At 36.2% G+C, this 24,553-nt stretch overlaps 1 protein-coding gene across 3 annotated transcripts in view; it reads right to left on the minus strand.

Annotated features, from left to right (window-relative positions):
• The window catches only part of LOC137253429 (proton-coupled amino acid transporter-like protein CG1139), a 135,542-nt gene that overhangs the window by 61,565 nt on the left and 49,424 nt on the right, over positions 1-24,553 (minus strand). The window contains exon 1 of one of the 3 annotated variants that reach the window (XM_067790338.1): positions 814-1,618. The exons of the other annotated variants lie outside the window; for them this stretch is intronic. Coding sequence (XP_067646439.1) covers positions 814-867 — 54 coding nt within the window. The 5' untranslated portion in view covers positions 868-1,618. Of the gene's footprint in view, positions 1-813; positions 1,619-24,553 lie in introns of those variants that run through there. 3 annotated transcript variants of the gene reach the window in all.

The following is a 24,553-nucleotide window of genomic DNA, read 5'->3' on the forward strand; positions in this document are numbered from 1 at the left end:
AGAGCGTTAATGAAGTAATTAGTCAAGCTCTCTACATTAAAGATCTTATTGAACTAAATCTTCCATACAAATTCTTAATTATTTCATTACGGCTTCATTGAATGTTAATGGAGTCAAAAACTAGTGGGTTTTTATGGTCGGTGTAAATATGATACCCAAAAATAAATTATTTTCAGTAATTTAAGAAAAATGGAAGAACACCAACATAAAATTCAAAATATGTTTTTGCAGCATTTGCATCAAAAGATAATATGGATTATCAAAGAAAAAAAATGATAATGAAGCAACTTGCGCTGTGTCAATCGGAAAAATTGATCATTTCATTAACTAAAATTGTGTTTCCATTAAAATTCTGTGTGAATTTGGCACTAGTCAACTTGATTTCTATTTACAATCAATTCGAGAAGAAATATGCAAATTGAAAACTGTGCAATTCTTAATTTCATACATTTTGCTCTCACTCTCTGCTGATCACTACAATGTTACACACGCTTTCGAAAATAAAATTTCTCTATTCGCTTTTATTTTTTCTTCTTAATTTTCATGCATGCATTCGCTCATTAAATGACATTCTGTGTAAACTTGAAAACAATAAAAATTTAATTTTATGCACTCGAACGCAAAGTACCGCGCAAACACTTCACCCCGACCCATTGTACTCGTGCAAGCCCACGACAGACAGCAAAATGATATGCAAAAAGCGCTACAGATTGCATCAAACCGGCTATTTATTAGCGCTACACCAGTTGGAACCATTCTTAACAAGTGCTGAAAGGTATATTGATTTCATAATTTCTCTTATTATTTACTTACAAGATATGCCACAGGCGCTAACGGCGTGCGTGAATCACTTTTGTGGAAACTCATGATCACGTGTTCTCAGCTCCTTTCCGGATTTTCGTTAATTATATATTGAACTTCGCCTTTTCCTTTTCCTCTTATTGACTACTTCCGCTTAGCGGTACTTAATCGTATACTTCGCTGTAGTTTTTCACTAGCCTTTGTTGTATTGCTGAGCTTCGTTTTTACGTTGCTATTTAAGTACATAGGCGATTTTCGAAAACGCGCCGTCTTAACGTTCGCCAATGCAACTCAAACTCTTCCAGAACTTTCCGAACTTTACTATGTACGTTATATATGTATATGTAGTGTGTATACGTTTATATGACAACGAATATGAGCGCTAAGCAATCGTTAAACAAATAGAAGCAGTCTTTTTTAGTTACAATAAGATTTCCAAAATGAAATGCGTTTAAGTATACTTTTTTTTAAATAAATCACAAAATGTGCATATTCATGGAATATGCACGTAATTATGTATGTATCTTCTTTTAGGAATTAAGTACTAAGTTTAAAGATGCTTTTCAGTATATTGAGATTACGAAAATTTAGAATATTGACTAATAATTATTGCGACCTTTGCAATTGCATTTAAACCTAAATGCATTAACTCGTTTGCAATTGCGAGTTTATGCGAAATGTTTATTTCGTTTCAAATTCAATAATAATTGTAATTAATGATAGTGAGAATTGTTTTGAAACTGTTGCTTTAGTTCGTTGTAATCAAGCGAGTAATGAAAAGAGACAACCGCACTATTTGACACTCAAAGCAAGAATGCCAACATTGCCATTTCGATGAACGTACGCAACCCGGCTAGCCAGTAAACCAACGAACACAGCAAACAACCGGAGTCCAGAGCCAGCAAGCATATAGACTGGAGCGCCACCACCGACAAATACGGTGAGTTAACCAACACAGACATGCACCAGCAATGCCGCTAGAGTTCCGTTTTGTTGATTTGTTAGTCAGTTCAACGTTCTGTCGTTTTGTTTAGTCTCGCTTCGGCTTCCCCTCTCATACACGTTTGTATGCGCTTTCAATAGTTCATACTTTGCTTCCCTTGCCTCGTCATCGATATAACATTAACGAAACCACCACCACCATCATCACCGCCATCGTCTCCTCCACGAATTACTACTTGGCACTTCGGCTAGCGGCTCCGTTGTCTGTATGTTATGTCGGTCGCGCCGTTAGAATGTGTGCTTCCGCTTATGCCGGTCGGTACGTTGAGTCGGTTAGTCACATTGACAGTCAATTTTATTTATGATGCCGTCCTTCCTAATTCGAATTGAAATTCATTCTTAGTTCATTTGTTTTTTCGACTTTGTCTGTATGTTTGTAATAGTAGTAGTTCTCATGTTTTTTGTTCGTGCACTATTACATACTCCACTAATTTCATCGGGAGTTTTATGTGCAAAGGCATTGTATGTATTTGTCACCTATCGCTCGACCCTATAGGAAAAAATGACAACTTGTATGAAAAGCTTTAAAATTGATTTTCCCAGAAATGCATCCAGATTTTATTTTTTATTGGAAAGTGTTTTTTCGTAGCAGGTTGCAAATCTAGTGCCCAACTCTCGTTCCTGATTTAGAATTCTGTTGGCGACTAAAAATTCAAATTTTTAATTTTAAGGTGAACTCCGAACGAAACAAGAAATTTTTCTGTCAAGATTTTAGTGATACGTCCGTTTATTACTGCTGCTGAAACGTTTTCATTATTGACGTCACTTGCACAGAGATTCGTACCTGACACCCTCGGTATAAAAGGCACGGGAAATATTTACTATAATACCTTGACCTTCGGTCCTGTTTAAATTAGGCAACAAAAATTGTTACTGGTTTGTCAACCAAGAGCTCACATATCGCACACTAACTACAAAAGAGTCACAACTTAAAATTTTTCAAAATCGGTCTTTTCTATAAACCAATTCACAGTACACATCTCTAACTGCCCCTTAAATTTCGTTGTCATTATTTTCTTCCTTAACTGAAAAATTACTGTTATGCCAGTTTTGGTGTTGTTTGCATCGCTTGCGCTCTATCAACTAAAGAGTAATATTTTTAGTTGTGTCAATGTGCTTAAGAAAAAGTGAACAGTTTTTTTTTAGGCATAAAGTGTATTATTTTAAATTCTGACTATCTTGTTGCAAAAAACTTTTAACTTTGTTGTGTATTAATTAAAATTGTGTCTTTTTATACGTAAATAGTGAGTAAAGTTGCATTAGACATTGTGAAATATGTCTTTTTTGATTAAATAATTGTGAATGTACGAGTAGTAAGTTTTCTTAGAAATAGTCATAATTCAAAATTGCTATATATTTTGTCCATAAACAAATAATTACAACAAAATTTCGTCAATTCATTTTAAATGAAGGTATACTTCTTTGTAAAACTGGATTTCAGTATAACATTACAGACGTTTTCACATAAACCGTTTTTCTTCTCTCCTGAACATTTACATTTTTTCAAGTTGTGACTCTTTTGTAGTTAGTGTGCGATATACTGAATTAGTCCATACGGTAACCAAAATTTTTTCTTAGACTACCATACATCGAAAGAGCTGACACTAGTATATTATACAAATCGGTTTTCTTGTTCTTGAATAAACATTCAGTTTGCTCGGGTCCTTTCGTTGGGATGGATGTGTAGAGACATCCTGCAGCTCAACCAAAATGTACCCAGATTTGGTGTGGGGGAGCTGAATATAGTTAAAAATGGACCTTTGAGGTAGCTCTTGCACTTCCTCGTGTCGGGGAAGTTTACATTTGCAAAGCCTCCCTGAGCTTGTCTTAGGGAAATACTTTGCGGTATCAACAGCAAGCTCAACTTTACAAATTAAAACGAAGAGTTTTTGTCAAATTAAACAATTGTGAAAGTTTTTGTGATTTTGTTCCTGGTCTGGTTCATTAAAAAACCCAATTGAACTCTCAATTTTTTACCGATTACCATTTTTCAAAGAAAAGAAGATTTTTATGCAAAATAACGGAACATAAAAATATATTAAATATATTTTAAATGATCTGGCAACAAAACAAATACTTGCATGACAATCTGGCTGTCTAACAAAGCTGAAACAATTAACCATATCGCTCCGCACGAAGAAGTATTAAAATGACAAAAAAAACATTCGGTAGAATTGATCGAATTATGATTACTTCAACCAAGTTTGTTGTTAGAAGAACAAATTTGTTTATTCATTTCAATAGAAAAGATGTCAACAGTTTCAGAATTCTGCGTTTTTTTTTTTTCAATTATAAAAGAAGTTTTCTTTCAGAGAAAATTTTGTAAGAGAAATTAAAAAGGAGCACGACGCAAATTGGAAGATAAGCTGGTCCCAAATCTCCTCGGAGGAAATTGCACCAATTTTGATTTGGATGACAGTTTTTTAATTTAAGCTGCCATATGAGCAGGGTTACAGGTCAAAACAACAACAACATCGAAAGAAAAGATTACGTTTTTTTGATTATTAATGTCAGATAGCTCATGTTCAGAGCACATCGATGCAGCTGACTCACGTTAATGTCTATCTTTTTTCTGCGAGATACGGTCGACTAATAAATCGCAATTAAAAGATTTGAGTCTTACAAAATTTCCTACAGGGTTCTCAAGAATATTTGACACTTAAATAACAACATACCTAGGTTGCATTCATGAATTTCCAAACAAAATCAAACAGTGAGCTCTAATTTGAGTCGCAAAAAATGGTCATGCATTTTGGTTTAAACAAGTAATGACATAAATTTTCTAACAAGTACACCACAATTCTTAAAACAAAGGAAAGAAATGCATTGACAATTTTATACAGGTAACTTAAAATTTGTAGGCCTAAAAGTGATCGATTAAGGGTAAAGGGCCTATGTATATAGAGAAATATTAAAAATGCGCACCTCGCATTAGATACAAAAATCCCCAATGCTTTCATATACGAAAGGGTATGTGCTTTGCAATATTTGTAAGGCAATCTAAGCCTTGTCATGACATGTCTCTTATTCTAAATTAAATGTATTGATTATGTAGGTAGGTCTTAAGAATACTCCTAGTTTTGAGAACACTTATCGCGTTTTTGTTTGGAGCTCTTCAATTTTATTCTAAACTTGAGAAACTTATTCCAGTTGAGAAATATTTATTTTATCGTAGAGAAATATTTTGTCTGAATGCAGTTTTGGTGTATTTCGTTTTCATTTTCATATATTTTTTTTTTTGTGGTTTACATATGTATATTATGTAATTTGTTCCAAAATATCTCACTATTCATATTATTAGAATAAAAATTAGTCATTCTTTAATAGAAAACCATGCGGTTTAATTAAAAGCCAATTATGACTTTTTGCACCCAACAATTCCAAATTTGTATTATTCAATACCTAGTATTTCAATGAGTGTCAAATTTCAATTTGCATATATGTATGTATATATGTTTACTTCGTCATTGTCTAATTAATTACCAGCTACTGTGATAAAATAAAGGCAATAACTTATCAATAAAAACAAGTAAGTACGGAACTGTCTTCGGCTGTGCCGAAGACTTTATACCTTTAATTTATGAAGCCGAGCAATAGTCTTCTCGCATTAGAAATTGTGTATAGATTTCACGAAAAACGAAGAACAATAGCCTGTATATATCTTCTTCCCGTTTTCGATTTGGGTCCTAAGTTGCATTATTTTAGTTTTGAAGAGTATACCTTTGCTTGGATTAGATTTTGCCGCTCAGTATATATTTGGTTACCACCTTGTGAAGCTAAAATGTACTAAAATTTGTTCCAAAATATCAGGCATGCTTAACGAACGAAACGATATCATTTCGTTACGATAATCAACGTTAATAAACGAAACGAAGTCATTTCGTTTCGTTTATTAACGTTAAGAACGACAAATTAACGTTAATTTGACGATCTTAACGTTAATAAACGAAACGAAGTGACTTCGTTTCGTTTATTAGCGTTGATTATCGTAACGAAATGATATCGTTTCGTTCGTTAAGCATGCCTGCAAAATATTACTGAAAATATGAGAAACAGTACGACGAGGTACTGACTGAGTATTTTGAGACTCATTTCTTTCAGTCAATACTGTTATATCAGTACCAAATCTAGTCTCATAATTTCTTCGCAAAACCCTTAAGATTGAGTCATCCTGGAAAAAGGAGGTTACTTCAATAAAATCCCTTCTACCAGAAATGGAAGACAGCAGTGTCAGTCCCATTTCTCATGTTAGAAATTCATATGAAATTTTAAAAGAATGTAGAAATGCTCGAATTTCATCACTACATAAACAAAAACAAAAAAATAAACCTAAAAATAATTTATTTATGATCCCAGAAACTCGACAAAACTGAAATTATGACTAGTTGTTGATCTCTGAAATGGGATGAGGTGGTAGTGCGAATAGCATTTATATTTTGTCTTCATTGAGCGATGAAAGTTAGGAAAGACGTGAATATTGGCACTTTGTAGAGAACTCCCTATATATAGTGACACGCCATTACATCGAGTGAAGTTTACCAAAAATGTGGCAGATCTACAAAAATTGTGGTGAAATGGCAAAACTTCCTTGAGAAAACATTCGGCATTAATTGGTTACTTTGTTGTTGCCAAAGTATCGAGTGACGGCTCTCTTGCCTCCACGATTTAAATTCCTTCAATGGGTTGTGTTTTATCTACATCGCCCCTTGTCGAAATAGGATCATTTGAAACAAGAAACCAAATTGATTCCTTCAAGAGTGACGGCAGGTACAGTCACAGTGCCCTGACTTTGTGAGGTCGTAATATCGAATCGGGCTTTTTTGGTAGCCTCTGTGCATCGCAGAAATAGCACTCAGAAACCTGGAAGGTTTGCTCACTGAAGATGTATCCGCCGATGCGGATGATGTCAGCCATAAGCATAATAAAAGTTGCCTAAAGAACGAGCCGTAAGTTCCAGCGAATATCCACTTTTACCATAAAGTGCTACTTTGAACAAAGAACAACGAATAAAAGTAAAATAAAATTTGTTGGCTCAGTCAAGTTGTGCAAATGTATGAAGACGCTCCGGCCCAGGAGGTAATAGAGAGAGACCTCCATTGAAATGGGGGATACAGGTGTAGGAGAATTTGGTCTCCCTTGCTGCTCCCAATTTCCTGCAGTTATCTCGAAGCAATGATGACTGGCGTATCTTTCGATGCAACCACCACCATCTCGGCTATCAGCGCTAATTAATGATCGTGATGATTAAGCAAAGGTGGATGTAAGAATTCCAGCAGGGTATCTACACGTATGTGCGTATGTGTAAACACATACGCAAACACATGGAAATGTGCTTTCAAATATTTATGTAAACGTGTGCTGCTGTATCAATTGATTGTACGAATAAAGCTAGTTAAACCGAATTTAAAGTAAAATCCCTCATTCATAAAATTTTCCACTAATGTTTACCATATTCGTTTAGCCAAACAAAGCATCAAAATGTTTAATGAATATGTTTAGGTTTGGGATGCAAATCTCGGCGATCGTGCAGAATTCGGGACCGCTCATGGTATATAATATCAAAATGTGTAGTAACTAGGGAACAAATGCTTCTAAAAGATGGGAGGGTTACTTAAATTTATTGATTTGGTACTTATTTTTTCTGATTTTTAGATTGAAATATTATTTTACTTATATATGTATACTTATATATGTATGTAAGTACATTGATTGCGTTTTAAACGGTTTTGTTTTGGTATTGTGAATATTCGGGATTTGGTAGCATCTGCACTATGTATTGAGAGCTTCGACATTAGGAATAACTGCAAAGCGCATAACTGACTATCGGAAGGTTCAGTTAGTTAAGGAAGCATCGATGATATAAGTATCCCAGATTAACTACAGTGGTAACTAAATAAAAGAGCAAGGGGTTTAAATTTTTTCCTTCACCGATTTCCGCGTGTACTCTTATGTGTATACAAAAAAATTGCCAGCAATCAATATCAATATTTTAGTCAAGGTACACTAATAATGTAGAGTCCGCGTTTATTTGCTGCTAGGTTCTGATTACAGAAGGATATGCAATTTTTATACTAAGTTGAGCAGAGCTCACAGAGTATATTAACTTTGATTGGATAACGGTTGGTTGTACAGGTATAAAGGAATCGAGATAGATATAGACTTCCATATATCAAAATCATCAGTATCGAAAAAAAATTTGATTGAGCCATTTGCGTCCGTCCGTCCGTCCGACTGCCCGTTAACACGATGACTTGAGTAAATTTTGAGGTATCTTGATGAAATTTGGTATGTAGGTACCTGGGTACTCATCTCAGATCGCTATTTAAAATGAACGATATCGGACTATAACCACGCCCACTTTTTCGATATCGAAAATTTCGAAAAACCAAACAAGTGCGATAATTCATTACCAAAGACGGATAAAGCGATGGAACTTGGTAGGTGAGTTGAGATTATGACGCAAAATATTAAATTTGTGAAATTTTGGACAATGGGCGTGGCACCGCCCACTTTTAAAAGTCTTGCAAGCTGTAATTTCGCAGTCGTTGAAGATATCATGATGAAATTTGGCAAGCACGTTACTCCTATTAATATATGTGTGCTAAATAAAAATTATCAAAATCGGATGACGAACACGCCCACTTTTAAAAAAAACTTTTTTTAAGTCAAATTTTAATAAAAAATTTAATATCTTTACAGTATATAAAAAAAATTATGTGAACATTCAACTCCAGTAATGATATGGTGCAACAGAATACAAAAATAAAAGAACATTTCAAAATGGGCGTTGCTCCGCCCCTTTTCATTTAATTCGTCTAGAATACTTTTAAGGCCATACGTCGAACAAAAATTTACCAATCCTTGTGAAATTTGGTAAGGGCTTAGATTCTAGGACGATAACTTATTTCTGTGAAAAAGAGCGAAATCGGTTGAAGCCACGCCCAGTTTTTATACACAGTCTACCGTCTGTCCTTCCGCTCGGCCATTAACACGATAACTTAAGCAAAAATCGAATCTTTACTGAACTTAGTTCACGTACTTATCTCAGGGATGCACCTTAACGTTAAGCTAATCGTTTATCAAAAAATTTCCACCGTTTCCGTTGAAACACTTCGAAATATTATCGATAAAGAAATTATCAAGATAAATTGTATCTCGTTTTTAACCGAAACGAAAAGCTTTCGTTAACGTTAAAAACGTTAACAAAAACGTGATACTTTATGTTTGAATTGTGCTGGCAATGCTATAGCCATGGTGAAGCCGTAAGGTGGCAACAACGAGCGCACATACACACACAAACTCCATGTAATTTGTTTGTGTAATTCGTTGGTGGTAATGTCAAAAATACTCTGAGAAATGTTCGTACTGTCAAAATTCATGAGAAAAGTTGCGATCAGCCTGGCTAATGCTTTCACCTTTAATGACTCCGCCATCAATCAGCTTTGCCAGCATAGTTTGAAATTAATAATCAACATAAACGATTTGATTTCGTTTTGATATGGCAGAAAACGAAACGAAATCACTTCGTTAATTTGACGATCTTAACGTTAATAAACGAAACGAAATGACTTCGTTTCGTTTATTAACGTTGATTATCGTAACGAAATGATATCGTTTCGTTGGTTAAGCATGCCTGACTTATCTGAACTCACTTTATCTTGGTATAAAAAATAGCCGAAATCCGAATATGACCACGCCCACTTTTTCGACATCGAAAATTACGAAAATTGAAAAAAATGCCATAATTCTATACCAAATACGAAATAAAGGGATGAAACATGGTAATTGGATTGGTTTATTGACGCAAAATATAACTTCAGAAAAAACTTTGTAAAATGGGTGTGACACCCACCATATTAAGTGGAAGAAGATGAAAAAGTTCTGCAGGACGAAATCAAAAGCCCTTGGAATCTTGGCAGGAATATTGTTCGTGGTATTACATATATAAATAAATTAGCGGTACCCGGCAGATGATGTTCTGGGTCACTCTGGTCCACATTTTGGTCGATATCTCGAAAACGCCTTCACACATACAACTACCACCACTCCCTTTTAAAACCCTCATTAATATCATTAATTTGATACCCAAATCGTACAAACACATTCTAGAGTCCCCAGGTCCACCTTTATGACGATATCTCGAAAAGGCATCCACCTATAGAACTAAGGCCCCCTCCCTTTTAAAAAGACTCATTAACACCTTTAATTTGATACCCATATCGTGCAAACAAAGTCTAGAGTCACCCCTGGTCCACCTTTATGGCGATATCTCGAAAAGGCGTCCGCTCATAGAACTATGGCCCACTCCCTCTTAAAATACTCTCTAATACCTTCCATTTGAAACCCATGTCATACAAACACATTCCAGGGTTTCCCCAGGTTCATTTTGCTAAATGCTGATTTTCCCTTATTTGGTCTCCAAAGCTCTCAGCTGAGTATGTAATGTTCGGTTACGCCCGAACTTAGCCTTCCTTACTTGTTTAAACAAAAATTAAGACAAACAAATGTATATTAAATAAAGTAAGAAATGTGTACAGTAATCAACTTTAAATAGAAATTAATAAAAACTCATTTTTATAAAATAAGTTATTTAGTTTTTAATTAGATAATTATTTACACAAAGCAAATTAAAACAAATTAATTTTTAAATTAAATTCAATTATTTTCTCAATAAACAATTCTTAAATCTGAAAAAACTTCGAAAACAAAAATTTGTATAAGACAATGTAAAATTATTTATTACATTTTTGTTCCCAAAAAAAATTAAAATAATTTAAATTTATGAAATAATAAGATACAATTTATACATTGCTTTCTTTGTTTTTCCATAACTATTTTTTCACAAAAAAAAAGAAAACAAACTAATTCTTAAAAACTTAGTGCTATTATGTATTTTTCTTTGCTCTTTAATGGCCTTTTTTTGGACAAGAAAATAACAATTAATTTACCAAATTTTTTAACATGAAAATTTAAGCCATACTTTTTAAATGAAATATAATTATTTTTTTATTTTATTGTAATATTTAACTTGTTAACAAACAAAAAATTACACAAAAATCAAGTGCCATTTTTAATAATGATTATTTTTTACGCAAACAATTAAAACAAATTCAAATTTATGTTAGATAGTTTTTCAATTTTAGTATTTTAGTTAAAAATGTTTCATATATTAAAATAATAGTCCGAAATATTTTTTTTTTGTTTTTTGCAAATAAGTTGACATTTTTATAAAATTAAAAATATTTTTTCGCAATAGCCAGTTAAAAAAAAATTAATATTCATATTAAAAACAATTCATATTTATAATAAGAATTATTTATAATAATTTAAGGGCAACCTTTTTGATTATTTTGTTAAGAAAAAAAACAACAAAACGTAGAATTTTCTGCCAACCTCGTCTTATTATTATTTAGAACTACTCCATACTTGTAGTACTACTAACGGGACTACTCAAGCCTACTCTCAAATTCTACTGAGAATAAATGAAAGATTGAAAAAATTTTAGAAAAATTAATGAAAAATTGTACAGAAACATTGACATTTCCTTGTGATTCAATAGAAATTTTCCTCAATTTAAAGAAATTTGTTTAGGAAGTATTTTCCTCATTTTAGTCAAATTTTTTTTTCTTAGTAACGTGTGAGTAACTTACCAAATTTCGCGCTAAAGCTCTGATGATATAGTCCAAAAAGTGAAGTAGACTAATGGGGAGATTTTGGAGAACGATTTTTTTCATAAACTTTGCAATCCAAGATCATTTTAAACGCAAACCATTTACGAATCATTAGCCAGGAAATTTATGGTACTTTTATGGAAATAGCCGCTTTACAAGATGTTTCCTGTCGTTTTCATGTTATAAACATATCGTTGTAGGGTGAGGTGAGATCCTGAAGGGGTCTCGCGCCAAAATTCATATGCCTGTGAATACGGGGACACATATACATATGACATATATGTATGTATGTATTGATGTGTAAGTACTCTTTCTCATACATATTTTGCATAATTTGTTCACAAGTACGTGAAAATTAGAAACATTTTTTGTAAGCTTCAACACCTCCATATCACATTCCAGCACGTGATAAATTTACTTAACTGATTAATGAAAAACTAATACGTATGTGTGTTTTTGTATTTTACGTTGATATATGTATGCATATGAAAGTATGTAGAGTTAGTAAAACAAAATATTTGCTAGCAGTCAATTGCATATGTCAAAGACTGTCGTTTCGCATTTCTCTTAACTTTACTGTATTTTAGTCATTATAACTTCACAGAGCTAGCGCAAAGGCTATAGATTCTAGCCCACACACCTTTGCACCTTGGTATGTTCTATATAAACATTATTTTTTATTTTTTGTTTTTTAGCTGACACTTCAAAGCGCCATTTTCGCTAAAAGCCATAGCCGTTACTGCTTTTAAATGTTCTAAATTTATAAATTTATTGCTTGATTATGATAAATTGATATCATCGAATGAAATTAAATTAAAAAAGTAAAAAAAAAATATATCATCGCTGCAAAGACGCCTGACTGAATAAACTGTATTTTATCATTGATTTTGGAAAACCGTCTATGAAACAATTGCAAACCCGAAATATAACGATAAAATAAATATAAGGTCTTAATGAAATCGCAGAGCTAAAAAAACACTTGTGAATTGAATCTGTCCATCTTTATGGAGAAAAAATCTGCGAAATTTTTTAATAAAGATCGGCGCTTTGTCATTCATTCCATCATTCGCCAATGAACAATTTTTTATATCGCACCAACTGATGATTCTGATGCGCAAAAGAAATTTTATGCTACTTCGTTTTCGTTGTTGGTGTTGTTACTGCTGTAGTTGTTGTTGTTACTGCTGTAGTTGTTGTTGACAGAGTTGAAACCAATTTATGCATCGTTTGCAATTTGTTTTTTTTGCATTTTTATGAGTTTTTAATTAATTTGCGGCGTAATACGAACTGCAAAAATTCTTCAAAAAAGTTAAATTTATTTATGTCTGGTACAAAGGTTAATAAATTTTGAACAAAGTAGTATACAGACAATTCGTTAAAATTTTCAGAAGTTCCACAATTGCTAACAGCTTAGATCGGAAGCCTTCGGTGAGTATTTATAAATTATAAAAGCTTAAACTGAAACTATGACTGATATTTTGATTTTAAAAACTGCTAACCGGATTAGGCTTAAATATGTATGTACATGACAAAGATCTTCAGCCTTGTATAAAGCTACGTATACAGGCCCGAACTCATAAGAATAACCTATTTGACGATCCCCATGCAGTCAACTGCAGCATCGTGCTCTGACAGATGAGCTGACTGCATGTGTTTGTATGGGGATCGTCAAATATGTTATTCTTATGTCTTCGGGCCTTAAAGTGACATAAAGTCTCGTTTAGAGAGGTGGTAGGGTCATTTGTTGAATGTAAAGGATGAATACAAAAGATGGTAAAAAAACGATCCGAGATGTGTGTGAGAAAAGTGATGAGTTCCTTCCACGCAACCTGACTTAGCCTAATATTCAAGAAGCTTGTAGACAATTCTATCCTTTAAACTTCAGTGACAGTCACATAAAAAGATCACAACTTGCGCTAAACTGTTATTGATTTCCAATGAGACATGGAGCAAAATATATGCTTTAGATGCATAGAAGGAAGCCGCTTATATGATGGATGAACTTGCTGGATGAGGAATAACATATAAAAATCTTCCGAGTAAATTGGACCTAGGACCTATCTAATTTTTTTCTATCTTTTAGTATTATTACAACACCCCCCAAAAACCTTCTCAAGAAGAAGCCAGACCTTCTAGGGTCTAGTGTTGGACCACAGAGGCCAGCGACAGTCCGCCAGCCTGTCACCCAAAACCCGGCAACAAGGCAACCACCTCGTGGGAGCCCCTATGTCAGGAAAGGGGAAAAAAGGACGAGGACGAACGGCTGAAGAAGCCGTAATGACGCTTAACAATAGGGCAAGGAAGGTGGCTTAATGTGGCTGCAAAGACCATAAATCAAAGCCCAAAAGCAAAGACGTCTGAAATGCCTTCATGTAAATCTTCACAATGCCAAGGCAGCCTCAGACGTCCTAATTAAAAAAATTGCAGAAGAAGGTCTGGGAATAGCCTTCATCCAGGAGCCCTGGATTCAACACGGTGCCGTAAAAGGCCGGAACAGTACTGATGGTAAGTTAATTCATGCCACCAGTTCTCACTCAAGAGCGGCGATACGACTGATCTCGTAGCAGTTTGGGCTAAAAATTCCTACCCCAAGAGGCGAACAAGTGACAATCTTGGCCTCTGCCTACTTTTCGGGGGAGGACGGTCCCAACAACCAAGACAATGGCCCTCATCAAATACTGTCAGCAGAGTGGCACACCATGGATCCTCTGCTGGGACGCAAACTCCCATCATACAACATGGGGTAGTACGAACTTCAACAACAGGGGTGAGTACCTCCTTGAGTTTATCAGTAGTAATAATATAAGCATTATCAATCGGGGCAATGAACCCACCTTTGCAAATGTTATTAGAGGGGAAGTTTTAGATCTTACTCTGTGCAGCCATAATATGGCCAGCCCCGTCACTAACTGTCATGTTTCAGGGGAGGAATCAATGTCGGACCACCAACACATTGTATTCGACATTGGTCACTTTCCGGAACACATGCCAGCCTATAGAAATCCCTGGAAAACGAACTGGGAGCTTTTCCGTTTTATTATTGAGGAAGCTGTTAACAGCTTACAGTGACCTATAACCACCGCGCAAGAGCTTGAGAAGGAAGCTGAACAGCTCCACTCAGACAATAAAACAGCTTTCAATGAGAGTTGCCCCCAAGGAAAGATACGTACACAACATCATGTGCCTTGGTGGAACAAAAAGCTTGGGCAGCTAAGATACCAGGCGAGGAAGCTGTTCAATAAAGCGAGATCTACGGGCGACTGGGATTCATACAAAGTCGCTCTAACATATTACAATAAATAACTTAGGAAATCTAAAAGGGCTACCTGGAGAGAACACTGTGAAAAGATTAATGATCTTCCAGCAGCGGTTCGACTACATTAAGCCTTTTCTAGAGATCACAGAAATATAATTGGCACGTTGAAAAAAAAACAACAGCTGGAAGCTACACCACACGGCCGGAAGAGACGAGCAAACTATTACTCGAAACACACTTTCCTGACTGCACAGCAGGCTATCAATCACCACCTATAATGGCAGATTTGCCAACGATCAGTGGTAATGAAAAAAGCCTAGCAATAAAGCTCACCACTGTGAAACGAGTGCAATGGGCTCTGTCTAATTTCAGCCCATTCAAGTCACCAGGACCCTCAGCATATCAGGGAGGTCTATAATAATACGATGGGTGCTGTCTATGATAAAGAGTAGAAAAATCCATTTGGAACTGGGAGGGACAACTGAATCAATTGCGGCCACAAGAGGCTGCTCACAAGGAGGTGTGCTCTCCCCTCTCCTGTGGACCCTGGTCATTGATGACCTCCTTCAGTTAATGAAAACCAAGGGATTTGACACACAAGGATATGCAGATGACCTAGTTATTTGCATCACAGGGATGCACGAAGATACAATATCAGATCGCATGCAAAAAGCCCTTTGCATCATAGAGACGTGGTGCGATACCAAGGGATTGTCTATAAATCCTAACAAAACTGTTATAGTGCCTTTCACCCGGAGAAGGAAAGTATCCATCGCAGAACCATCCCTGGGTGATACAAAAATACAATTCTCAATGGAGGCTATATATCTAGGGGTCACACTGGATAGAACCCTCACGTGGAATGCTCATTTGGATGCTATCCTAAACAAGGTAACAAGAGCTTTCTTCGCCTGTACTCGTCTCTACGGCAAAACATGGGGGATTTGTCCAAAAATGGTATATTGGACATTTAATACTGTCGTAAGGCCAATAGTCACCTATGCTTCTCTAGTTTGGTGGCAGAAGGCCAAGCAAAGAAAGGCAACGATTAAGCTAAGCAAACTGCATCGATTAGTTTGCGTTGGCATAACGGGTGCAATGAGAACCGCCCCTGCTGACGCACTTAGTGCTTTAGTGGGAATACCTCCCTTCCCTATTCTGATAGAGAAAGAGGCAACACTAGGTGCACTAAGACTTCCAAATATTTCTGAGTTGAAGGAAGAAAATATGATAGGGCATATGAAAGTAATAAGAAAATTCATAGGAAACCACTTATTACAACTGCGTGACGTAATGTCCCCTAAGCTCATAATCTCACGGAACTTTGAAGTGTCCATTGTGGACAGGACCCACTGGTAAATAGGGAATCCTTATAACGACCCTGACTCAAAGGTCTGGTACACGGATGGATCGAAATTCGATGACGGAAGAACGGGGGCTGGCATCTATGGGCCAAACTTCAAAAAATCCATACCAGTGGGATGTTACCCCACCATATTTCAGGCAGAAATTTATGCAATAGTGGTCTGTGGTAGAGAATGTCTGCGGAGAGGCTCAACATCGAAGAGCATCTACATTATGTCGGACAGCCAGACGGCACTGCGTACCTTGCAATCCTACATAGTTACATCTAACCTGGTGGATGAATGCACTGAAATCCTTAATGCCCTGGGAGCCAAAAACAAGGTTTTGTTGGGATAGGTTCCCGGACATCAGGACATGAAGATAATGAACAAAGCAGGGTGCTACATCAGCATTCTATGGTCCAGAGCCCTTTGGTGGACTCACAAAAACACACACCAGGGATACTATAAGTAACTGGGAAACTAAACAATTCAGACGTCACTGGATTGATTGCCCAGGGCAAAGGCAGGCCAAACTATCTAATACCCAAATTTGTTGTTTCTGTGAACTGGATGATGAAACGCCGGTTCACATCCTCTGCGAATGCGTCGCTCTAGCTAGGCAGAGACTATCCCATCTAGGTGGTAGAGATATACGCCGCCGCCTCCGCCGAATGTCAATATATCGGCGCGGCGGCGGCGGCGTCCGGCGCGGTATATATTTTCTACTCATTTAAGACTGTTTAGGCCATTTATGTTACTGTCGAAAATTGGTCAGATATGGGCGAAAGTGGTATCAACGGATGCGCATCAATGTCAGTTATAGGAAACTAATTGCGAAATTTAACTCTTTCTAACTGTTCATAAGTTATTAAAAAAAACAGGCGCTTTCGATGTCAGCTTAACACGGACTTTGCATCACCAAATTCACCAAGTTATTAAAACAAAACACTAAAAGAAAAGTTTTACCCAAAAATTACCCGATTTTTAAAAAAAATTTACATTGCGATTGACTGAAGGAATAAGCGAAATCAGTGATGCAAAATCCTTTAGTAGGTTCTAGGGACATAAACACTCCTTTGAAATGATTCTTACCTCATACTTAAGTTGAGGATATATATACGTATGAGAAGGTTTTAAAAATCACTTGGCCTTATATTCAAACACATGTTGTTTATTTGCGAAACTATACAATAGCGTCTGAAATGCTAATTTTGATTTTCTGACTTCATCCGTCAACACCCAAGTCTTCCAGTTTGACATTTCCCAAAGTTGGCGGCCCTTATGCAGAACTAGTCCCTTGGAGTGAATCACATTGTTTATAGGCTACCAACTAAGTTTAAATAGAACCTACGCGTTACGTCTTCTTTTACAAATGTGAATACGAAGGCACATATATTTACCAGGCGAGGCTTTGTCCTTCGGAAGAACACTCAAAGTGGTGAAGCAAAAGACAGTCGAACTAATGACCGTGTGTGGTACTACCATAACGTAGTGGACAGTCGAACTAGTCTGAAAACTGAAATTACGCGACCATCCATTCTAAAATATGGTTTTGATTTAACGAAGACTATTGAAATAAATGTTCTGAACACAAAATCCTGCAAAATTTTGGTCTACATTTTAAAAATTGTATCCAGAGTCCTTGTAAAATTTTAATTATGTAGATGCGCCGAGGATTATACGATTTTCACCCATGAGTTACGCAATGACGTCCACTTAGATTGCTTATGTTTTCGAAGGAGGCATTCTTGGCCGAGTAGTCACTCCCTAACGTTTCAAGGTGTTTCTCTGGTGTAGCTCGGCAGCATAGCGCGACAAAAACATCCGTTAGAAAGTCTTCAGAGCTACACTTAGAGCTTCTAGAAAAGTGACGTCGAGGAAGGTATATATGAGTTCGAAGTCGCAGTCATGTAGCTTCTGTGCTGGCATATGGTGTGAGGATCAGGAGGGGCGTGGTAGCGACCGGTGGTCGGGATGGCTACTGTTCGTACATCGGGAATTGTAGCTCCTAATCATCGGGAATTGTAGCTCGAAAAAATTGGATGCATCCTGTACTACGAGAGTCATGAGTATTAATAGACCATGAATAGCAACCGTAAGTCGCCTTTGTGCGTGGCCGCCAAGGAGCCACAAATGATTTAAAGAAATTATGTTCGCGAGGATTATTAGGAATTAACCCCAGGTGAAACTACGCTTTGCACAAGATATACAGACAAAAGTGTTACCATTTTATGTATCTCTATTTCTTTTCAGCAGACGCTGCACCAACTCCAAAGAACGGGGTTAGGTTCGAAGCCTCCCTGGAGTAAGTGAACGAGGGACAATCCCTCCGCAAAGAGCTAGTACTGAGAATTTTTGAACGATCTGCGAGTTTTTGAGGCAAACACCCCGGATTTTTTGGAAATGGCCAAAACTTTAATTTCCTTAAATACATACAAATAAAACCTTTTCTAAATACTATTTTTTTAAATGTAAAATCAAGCTTTTTAAAGTAAGAACAACGGCGTATGCCGGCGCGCCGCCGCCGCCGATAAAGTGATCGGCGTAAACCTCTACTAGGTGGTGGGACTCTTAATCCCTATGTTATATGGAGTAAAAAGCCTGAAGTGGTACTTAGATACATCAAGAGCCTCCAGATACAAAACTAGGCTGAAAAGTCTTGCACAATAGATCTGCACAAAGGTCGCAGTGCTTCCAGACCTATTAATAATAATAATTATTATTATTACTACTTAATGGATGTATTGCTTTCAATAAAACCGTTTAACTAAATTTTTTTTTTTTATTTATTTTATTATACTGAAATTTCACTAGCAAAATTTGAATTTATGTGCTCCAAAGTATTCTGACGTCTCTTCTAACGGGAAATGAATTTTTGTAATAAAATTTCATTAACAAAATTTGAACTTATGTGCTCCAAAGTATTATGATGTCACTTCTACCGGACTGTATATAATATTTGTTCAAAGAGCCAAATCGGACAGACAAGTACGAGTTTTTTGAATAGCTTTCTATTTCTGTATGTCAAATTAGATTTCCAAATATGAGCCAAATCGGACAACAAATACGATTTTTGTGAATATCTTGATCCATGCGCCACCTAGCGGCGATTTTTTTTCTTATTATTGCATTTTCATCGGGTTCTGAACTATATTCCAAGTTTCAAGCTTGTAGCTTATCGGGAAGTTACTTAAATTTTAATTACAAAATTCGCGCTGGCCAACCGGCCGTACAGCCTGTGAAGTCAACCTAAATAAAACCGTTTAAAAATGGATACATGTAAGTCAACTTAAGGAATATTCAAAATGCAAAGCTTTGACTGCCAAACATATGTACTAAAAGCATATATGATAATTGAAACACTTGTTTAATAGCTCGTAAGAAAAATATTATTATTAAAAACGGGCAGTAAGCCTCTGCGCTTTGAAATTTCCCAACTCAACTTAAGCTGTTATCGCTTGTGACCACAGATATATGCACCACGACGAGAAAAGTTTTCCGAATGCATTTGGCTTTGTTCTATGACCATTTTATTTTGAAACGCAATATCAAATTCAAAATGGCAATCTGTTAAAGTTTTCCAGTTGAATAAATGGTCCTTCAATGTTCACTGAATTTATTTTTATAATGCAAAATTCTAACAAGTACTTTGTATTTACGCAATTTATTCAAAGGCCCAATTAACTTTCTTTATTTTGTATTAATTGGTTTCCATTAAAATGAAATCCTAACTTTTCTAGTTTTAATCAAACGATAATGATTCATGTAAGTAACTCATATCACATTTTGTATTTTAAAGGCAAACATACATATATACATACAGGCATACAGCATACAGACATATTTGAATACACACACGTTTGCAATTATGATTGAAATATTGAAATCAATAAATATATAAAACTGCAGCTAAAAGCGGAAAATATTGGAAATTAAAAACGGATATGCTTTTGAACTCGGCAATTACTTATGTGTACTAGAATATAAATATAGCTAGCAGCATTTCGGAAAGTACTTAAGAAAGAATAAATTAGAGTCTGGTTCAGGGCTGCCATATCCGCTCTAGTTTCATTTCACTTCGGTACAAACACTTCTTTTCCTGTAGAAGAAATTTAAAAGAGTGTATGTACATATTAGAGGTTTACGCCGATCACTTTATCGGAGGCGCGCCGGCGTACGCCGGTGTTCTTACTTTAAAAAGCTTGATTTTTCTATTTAAAAAAATAATATTTACGAAAGGTTTTGTTTGTATGTATTTAAGGAAATCAACGTGTTGGCCATTTCGAAGGATACGTAGTTTTTGGCTCAAGATCTCGCAGACCGTTCAAAAATGTTCAGGCGCAGCTCCTTGCGGAGGGATTGTTCCTCGTTCACTTACTCCAGAGAGGCTTCGAACCTAACCCCATTCTTTGGAACTGGTACTGCTGCGTCTTCAGAAAAGAAATAGATATACATAAAATATGCACACTTTTGTCTGTATATCTCGTGCAAAGCGTAGTTTCACCTAGTGTTAACTCCTAATAATCGTCGCGAACACAATTTCTCTAAATTATTTGTGGCTCCTTGGCGGTCACGCACAAAGGCGACTTGCGGTTGCTATTAATAGCCTATTAATACTCATGACTCTCGTGGCACAGGGCGCCTCCAGTTTTTTCGGCTGTTTTTAAGAGCTACAATTCCCGATGTGCGAACAGTAGCAATCCCGAACACCAGTCGTTACCACGCATCCTGACTCTCACACCATATGCCAGCACAGAAGTTTAGGGTTTAGTTTTACAAGGACCCTGCATAAAATTTTTAAAATTTAGACCAAAGTTTGCAGACGTTTGTATTCACAACATTGATTTCAATAGTCTTCGTTAAATCAAAACGATATTTTTTTGAAAGTCGACCGATTTTAACTTGAAAGATGTTAACTGCTGTTTTCCGGCCTTATGATATAAGAGCCCGTTATGGATGGCCGCGTAGCTTCAGTTTTCAGTCTAGTTAGACTGTCCACTACGTTAGGGTAGTAGCACACACGGTCATTAGTTCGACTGTCTTGGGAAAGCTTTTGCTTCACCACTTTGAGTGTTCTTCCGAAGGACAAAGCCTCACCAGGTAAATATATGTGCTTACGTATTCACATTTGCAAAAGGAGTCGTAACGTGTAGGTGATATTTAAACTTGGTTGATAGGCTATAATCAATGTGATTCACTCCAAGGGACTAGTTTTGGATAGGGCCGCCAACTTTACGAAATGTCAAAGCGGGGGACTTGGGTGTTGAAGGATGAAGTGTAAAATCAAAATTAACATTTCAGACGCTATTGTATAGTTTCGCAAATGAACAACAGATGTTTGAATGTAAACCCAAGTGATTTTTCAAACCCTTGTCATACGTACATAAATCCTCAACTTAAGTATGAGGTAAGAATCATTTCAAAGGAGTGTTTATGCCCCTAGAACCTAGTAAAGGATTTGGCATCACTGATTTCGCTTATTCTTTCAGCCAATCGCAATGTAAAATTTAAAAAAATCGGCAATCGGTAATTTGGTTTTTTAACAACTTGAGGACAATTTGAAAACATGTTCGCCTTGGGTAATTTTATTTGAATTGATTGTTCATTATTAATTTTTTGAAAAAAATATCTAAATTTATAATCTAACTCTTCTTTTAGTGTTTTAGAAAGAGTTAAATTTCGCAATTAGTTTCTTATAACTGGCAGCGATACGCATCCGTTGATACACTTTCGACCATATCCGACCAATTGTCGACATGTACAATAAATGGCCTAAACAGTCTTACATTAGTAGAAAATATAGTACAGCGCCGGACGTCGCCGCCGCCGCGCCGATATTTTTGACATTCGGCGGCGGCGTGCGAAAAACGACCTAAATCGGCGGCGGCGGCGGCGTTTATCGGCGGCGTATATCTCTAGTACATACATATATACTCTATCTCTAGTACATACATATATACTCTATATTGGTTTTATAACGTTTTTTAAGAGAAATTAACAGTTGTTGTTGTTGTTGTTGTAGGGGAGTGCTATCGATGTGATGGTCCTTTGCCGGATACAGATCCGGTACGCTCCGGTACCACAGCACCATTAAGGTGCTAGCCCGACTATCTCGGGAACGATTTATGTGGCCACATTAAATCTTCAGGCCATCCCCTCCCTCCCCACCCCCAAGTTCCATGAGGAGCTTGGGGTCGCCAGAGCCTCGTCTGTTAGTGAAACAGGATTCGCCGCGGATAGGTGAGGTTGACAATTGGGTTTGGAGAAGCTATATATTGTGCTGGCAACCTGAAGGGTTGCGCTACACACCGCTTGAATGTGGTATTTGAGTCGCCTCTTACGATAGGCATACCTACCGTGGGTATATTCTGACCCCCTTACCCGCTGGGGGTAACAGTTCATAGTAAAGGATGACCTTATTAAACTTATATGTTTAGAGCTACCTTCTAACACAAAGCTTCACTAAGCCAGAGTAGAAGAATCACTTCCCAAACACATGCATTTACTTTACTTAAAACACTTTACACTTTAAAGAGTTTTTCACAATTCCATCCAGATAGATACGTTGAATATCCAGAATTTAACTACATATTTTGCTCTGCAGCAAATTTTGTTTCCGCTGTGGTGAAATCATTCAACATGCAACAAATTCAACTCCCCACAGTAATATATACCGGTTTCAGTGTCCCGAGCCTAAAATTATGCTGCATATTTTGGCATGGAAACCACTTTCGCTAAACAACTGTGCTTGTTACGAAATCTACACCAAAGCAAATGGTAATGTATGTACGTATATTTGTAAAAAAAAAGAACCAATTTCATTCAGTAATTCAGGTTGCTTTCATGCGAGCTACATTGATATATTTGTTGTGAGAATTTTTTTATGGTAAATAAAATTATCTAAATTTGGAGGGCATATCTAGCAAGATAGATGTTCTTTTAATGTTAGGATAAGAATTACGCATAAATTTATTTTCTCTATATGTGTAAATATGTATGTATATTAAATAAAAATAAATGTAAGGCGCGATAACCTCCGAAGAGATCTAAGGCCGAGCTTCTCTTCCAATTTGCGTCGTGCTCCTATTGCTTTTCCCTACAAATTGGCCGGACGGGGCCTACATGTTTTATGCCGACTCCGAACGGCATCTGCAAGGCAGATGAGTTTTCACTGAGAGCTTTTCATGGCAGATATACACCCGGAGCGCTTGCCAAACACTGCCGAGGGGCGACCCAGCTTTGAAAAATTGTCTTCTAATTGAAAAACCTTATTTCTAAAATTTTGATGTTGCTTTGCCCGGGTGTGAACCCAGGGCATACGGTGTGGTAGGCGGAGCTCGCTACCATCACACCACGGTGGCCGCCTATATAATTATGTATATTAGCGTGCTTTATTTTCGGGAAATATTTTTTTGAACGAAAAAATTCTTTCTTTCTTATGGAGCCCTACGCAGCTCTTAAGTAAACACAAAAGAAATATTTTGATTTATCTCTTTTGCATGGTACAATGAGCAGCCAAAAAATCTAGACGTTTGACGACGCATGGTGATTCACGCTCAATTGTTTTTATTAAATATTTAACTTTGTTTGTTTGTTTGCCTTCCCAAATGTCACTTTTTCTTAAGAAACAATGCATAATCAATTATTTCTTAGCAAAGCCAGAGTTGCATGACGAATCTGTTTCTAAAATTTTTTAGAAAATTGTAGTAGACATTTCTTGAGAGCTGCATACTGCATAAGAAAATTTGACAAACGAAATTTTTCCTAAGCATTTCTTCAGTATCATTTTGTATGGATTTTTTTGGGTTTCTCTAGAACTGTTAGGACATAAAACTCAATTTCGTAGGATAAACAAAAATAAGAAAAGGGATAGTATATTTAAGATAAGGGGGCTTTGAGCCTATAACTTTAGATTTTGAGGGTGCATCCATAACCAAAGAGAAAAATGTTAAACAAAATCTCATAAGTAAAATTCTCATCATTGGGAGTTCACAATGGAAGATAGGAGTTATATCAAAAACATTCGTCGGCTTTTATTCAATGCCCTCTAACAGCAAAAACAGTTTTTCAGGACAGAAAAAACCCATCATGGCAGCTTTATTGTAAATTGCTAACAATATAAAATACCCAAATCAGTGATGAAAAATCTTTTTGCATTTCGAATGAAAATTATTTGTTGGTAAAGGTTTTTGCAGAGCTTTTTATATTTAATGTTCAAGTTGGATTATGTTTTGAACACAACGCCTCGTTATAATGGGTAAAGTGCTAAACTTCGATATCGAGGACCATAGTGGTGGCTCTACAGGCCGGTGTTATCTTAATCTTTTCCGACACTGAAAATATTTATATACGGAAGTTTATATTTATCTCGACACCTTCACACCCCAGCGCTTCCCTATTAAAGCAATAATATATATGCGTAAGTATAACTGGATTCAATAATATATGCTTAAATGGGGTTTTGATTTTCAAAAAAA

This window comes from Eurosta solidaginis, chromosome 5, assembly GCF_040869045.1.
Source record: "Eurosta solidaginis isolate ZX-2024a chromosome 5, ASM4086904v1, whole genome shotgun sequence".
NCBI classification, from domain to species: domain Eukaryota; kingdom Metazoa; phylum Arthropoda; class Insecta; order Diptera; family Tephritidae; genus Eurosta; species Eurosta solidaginis.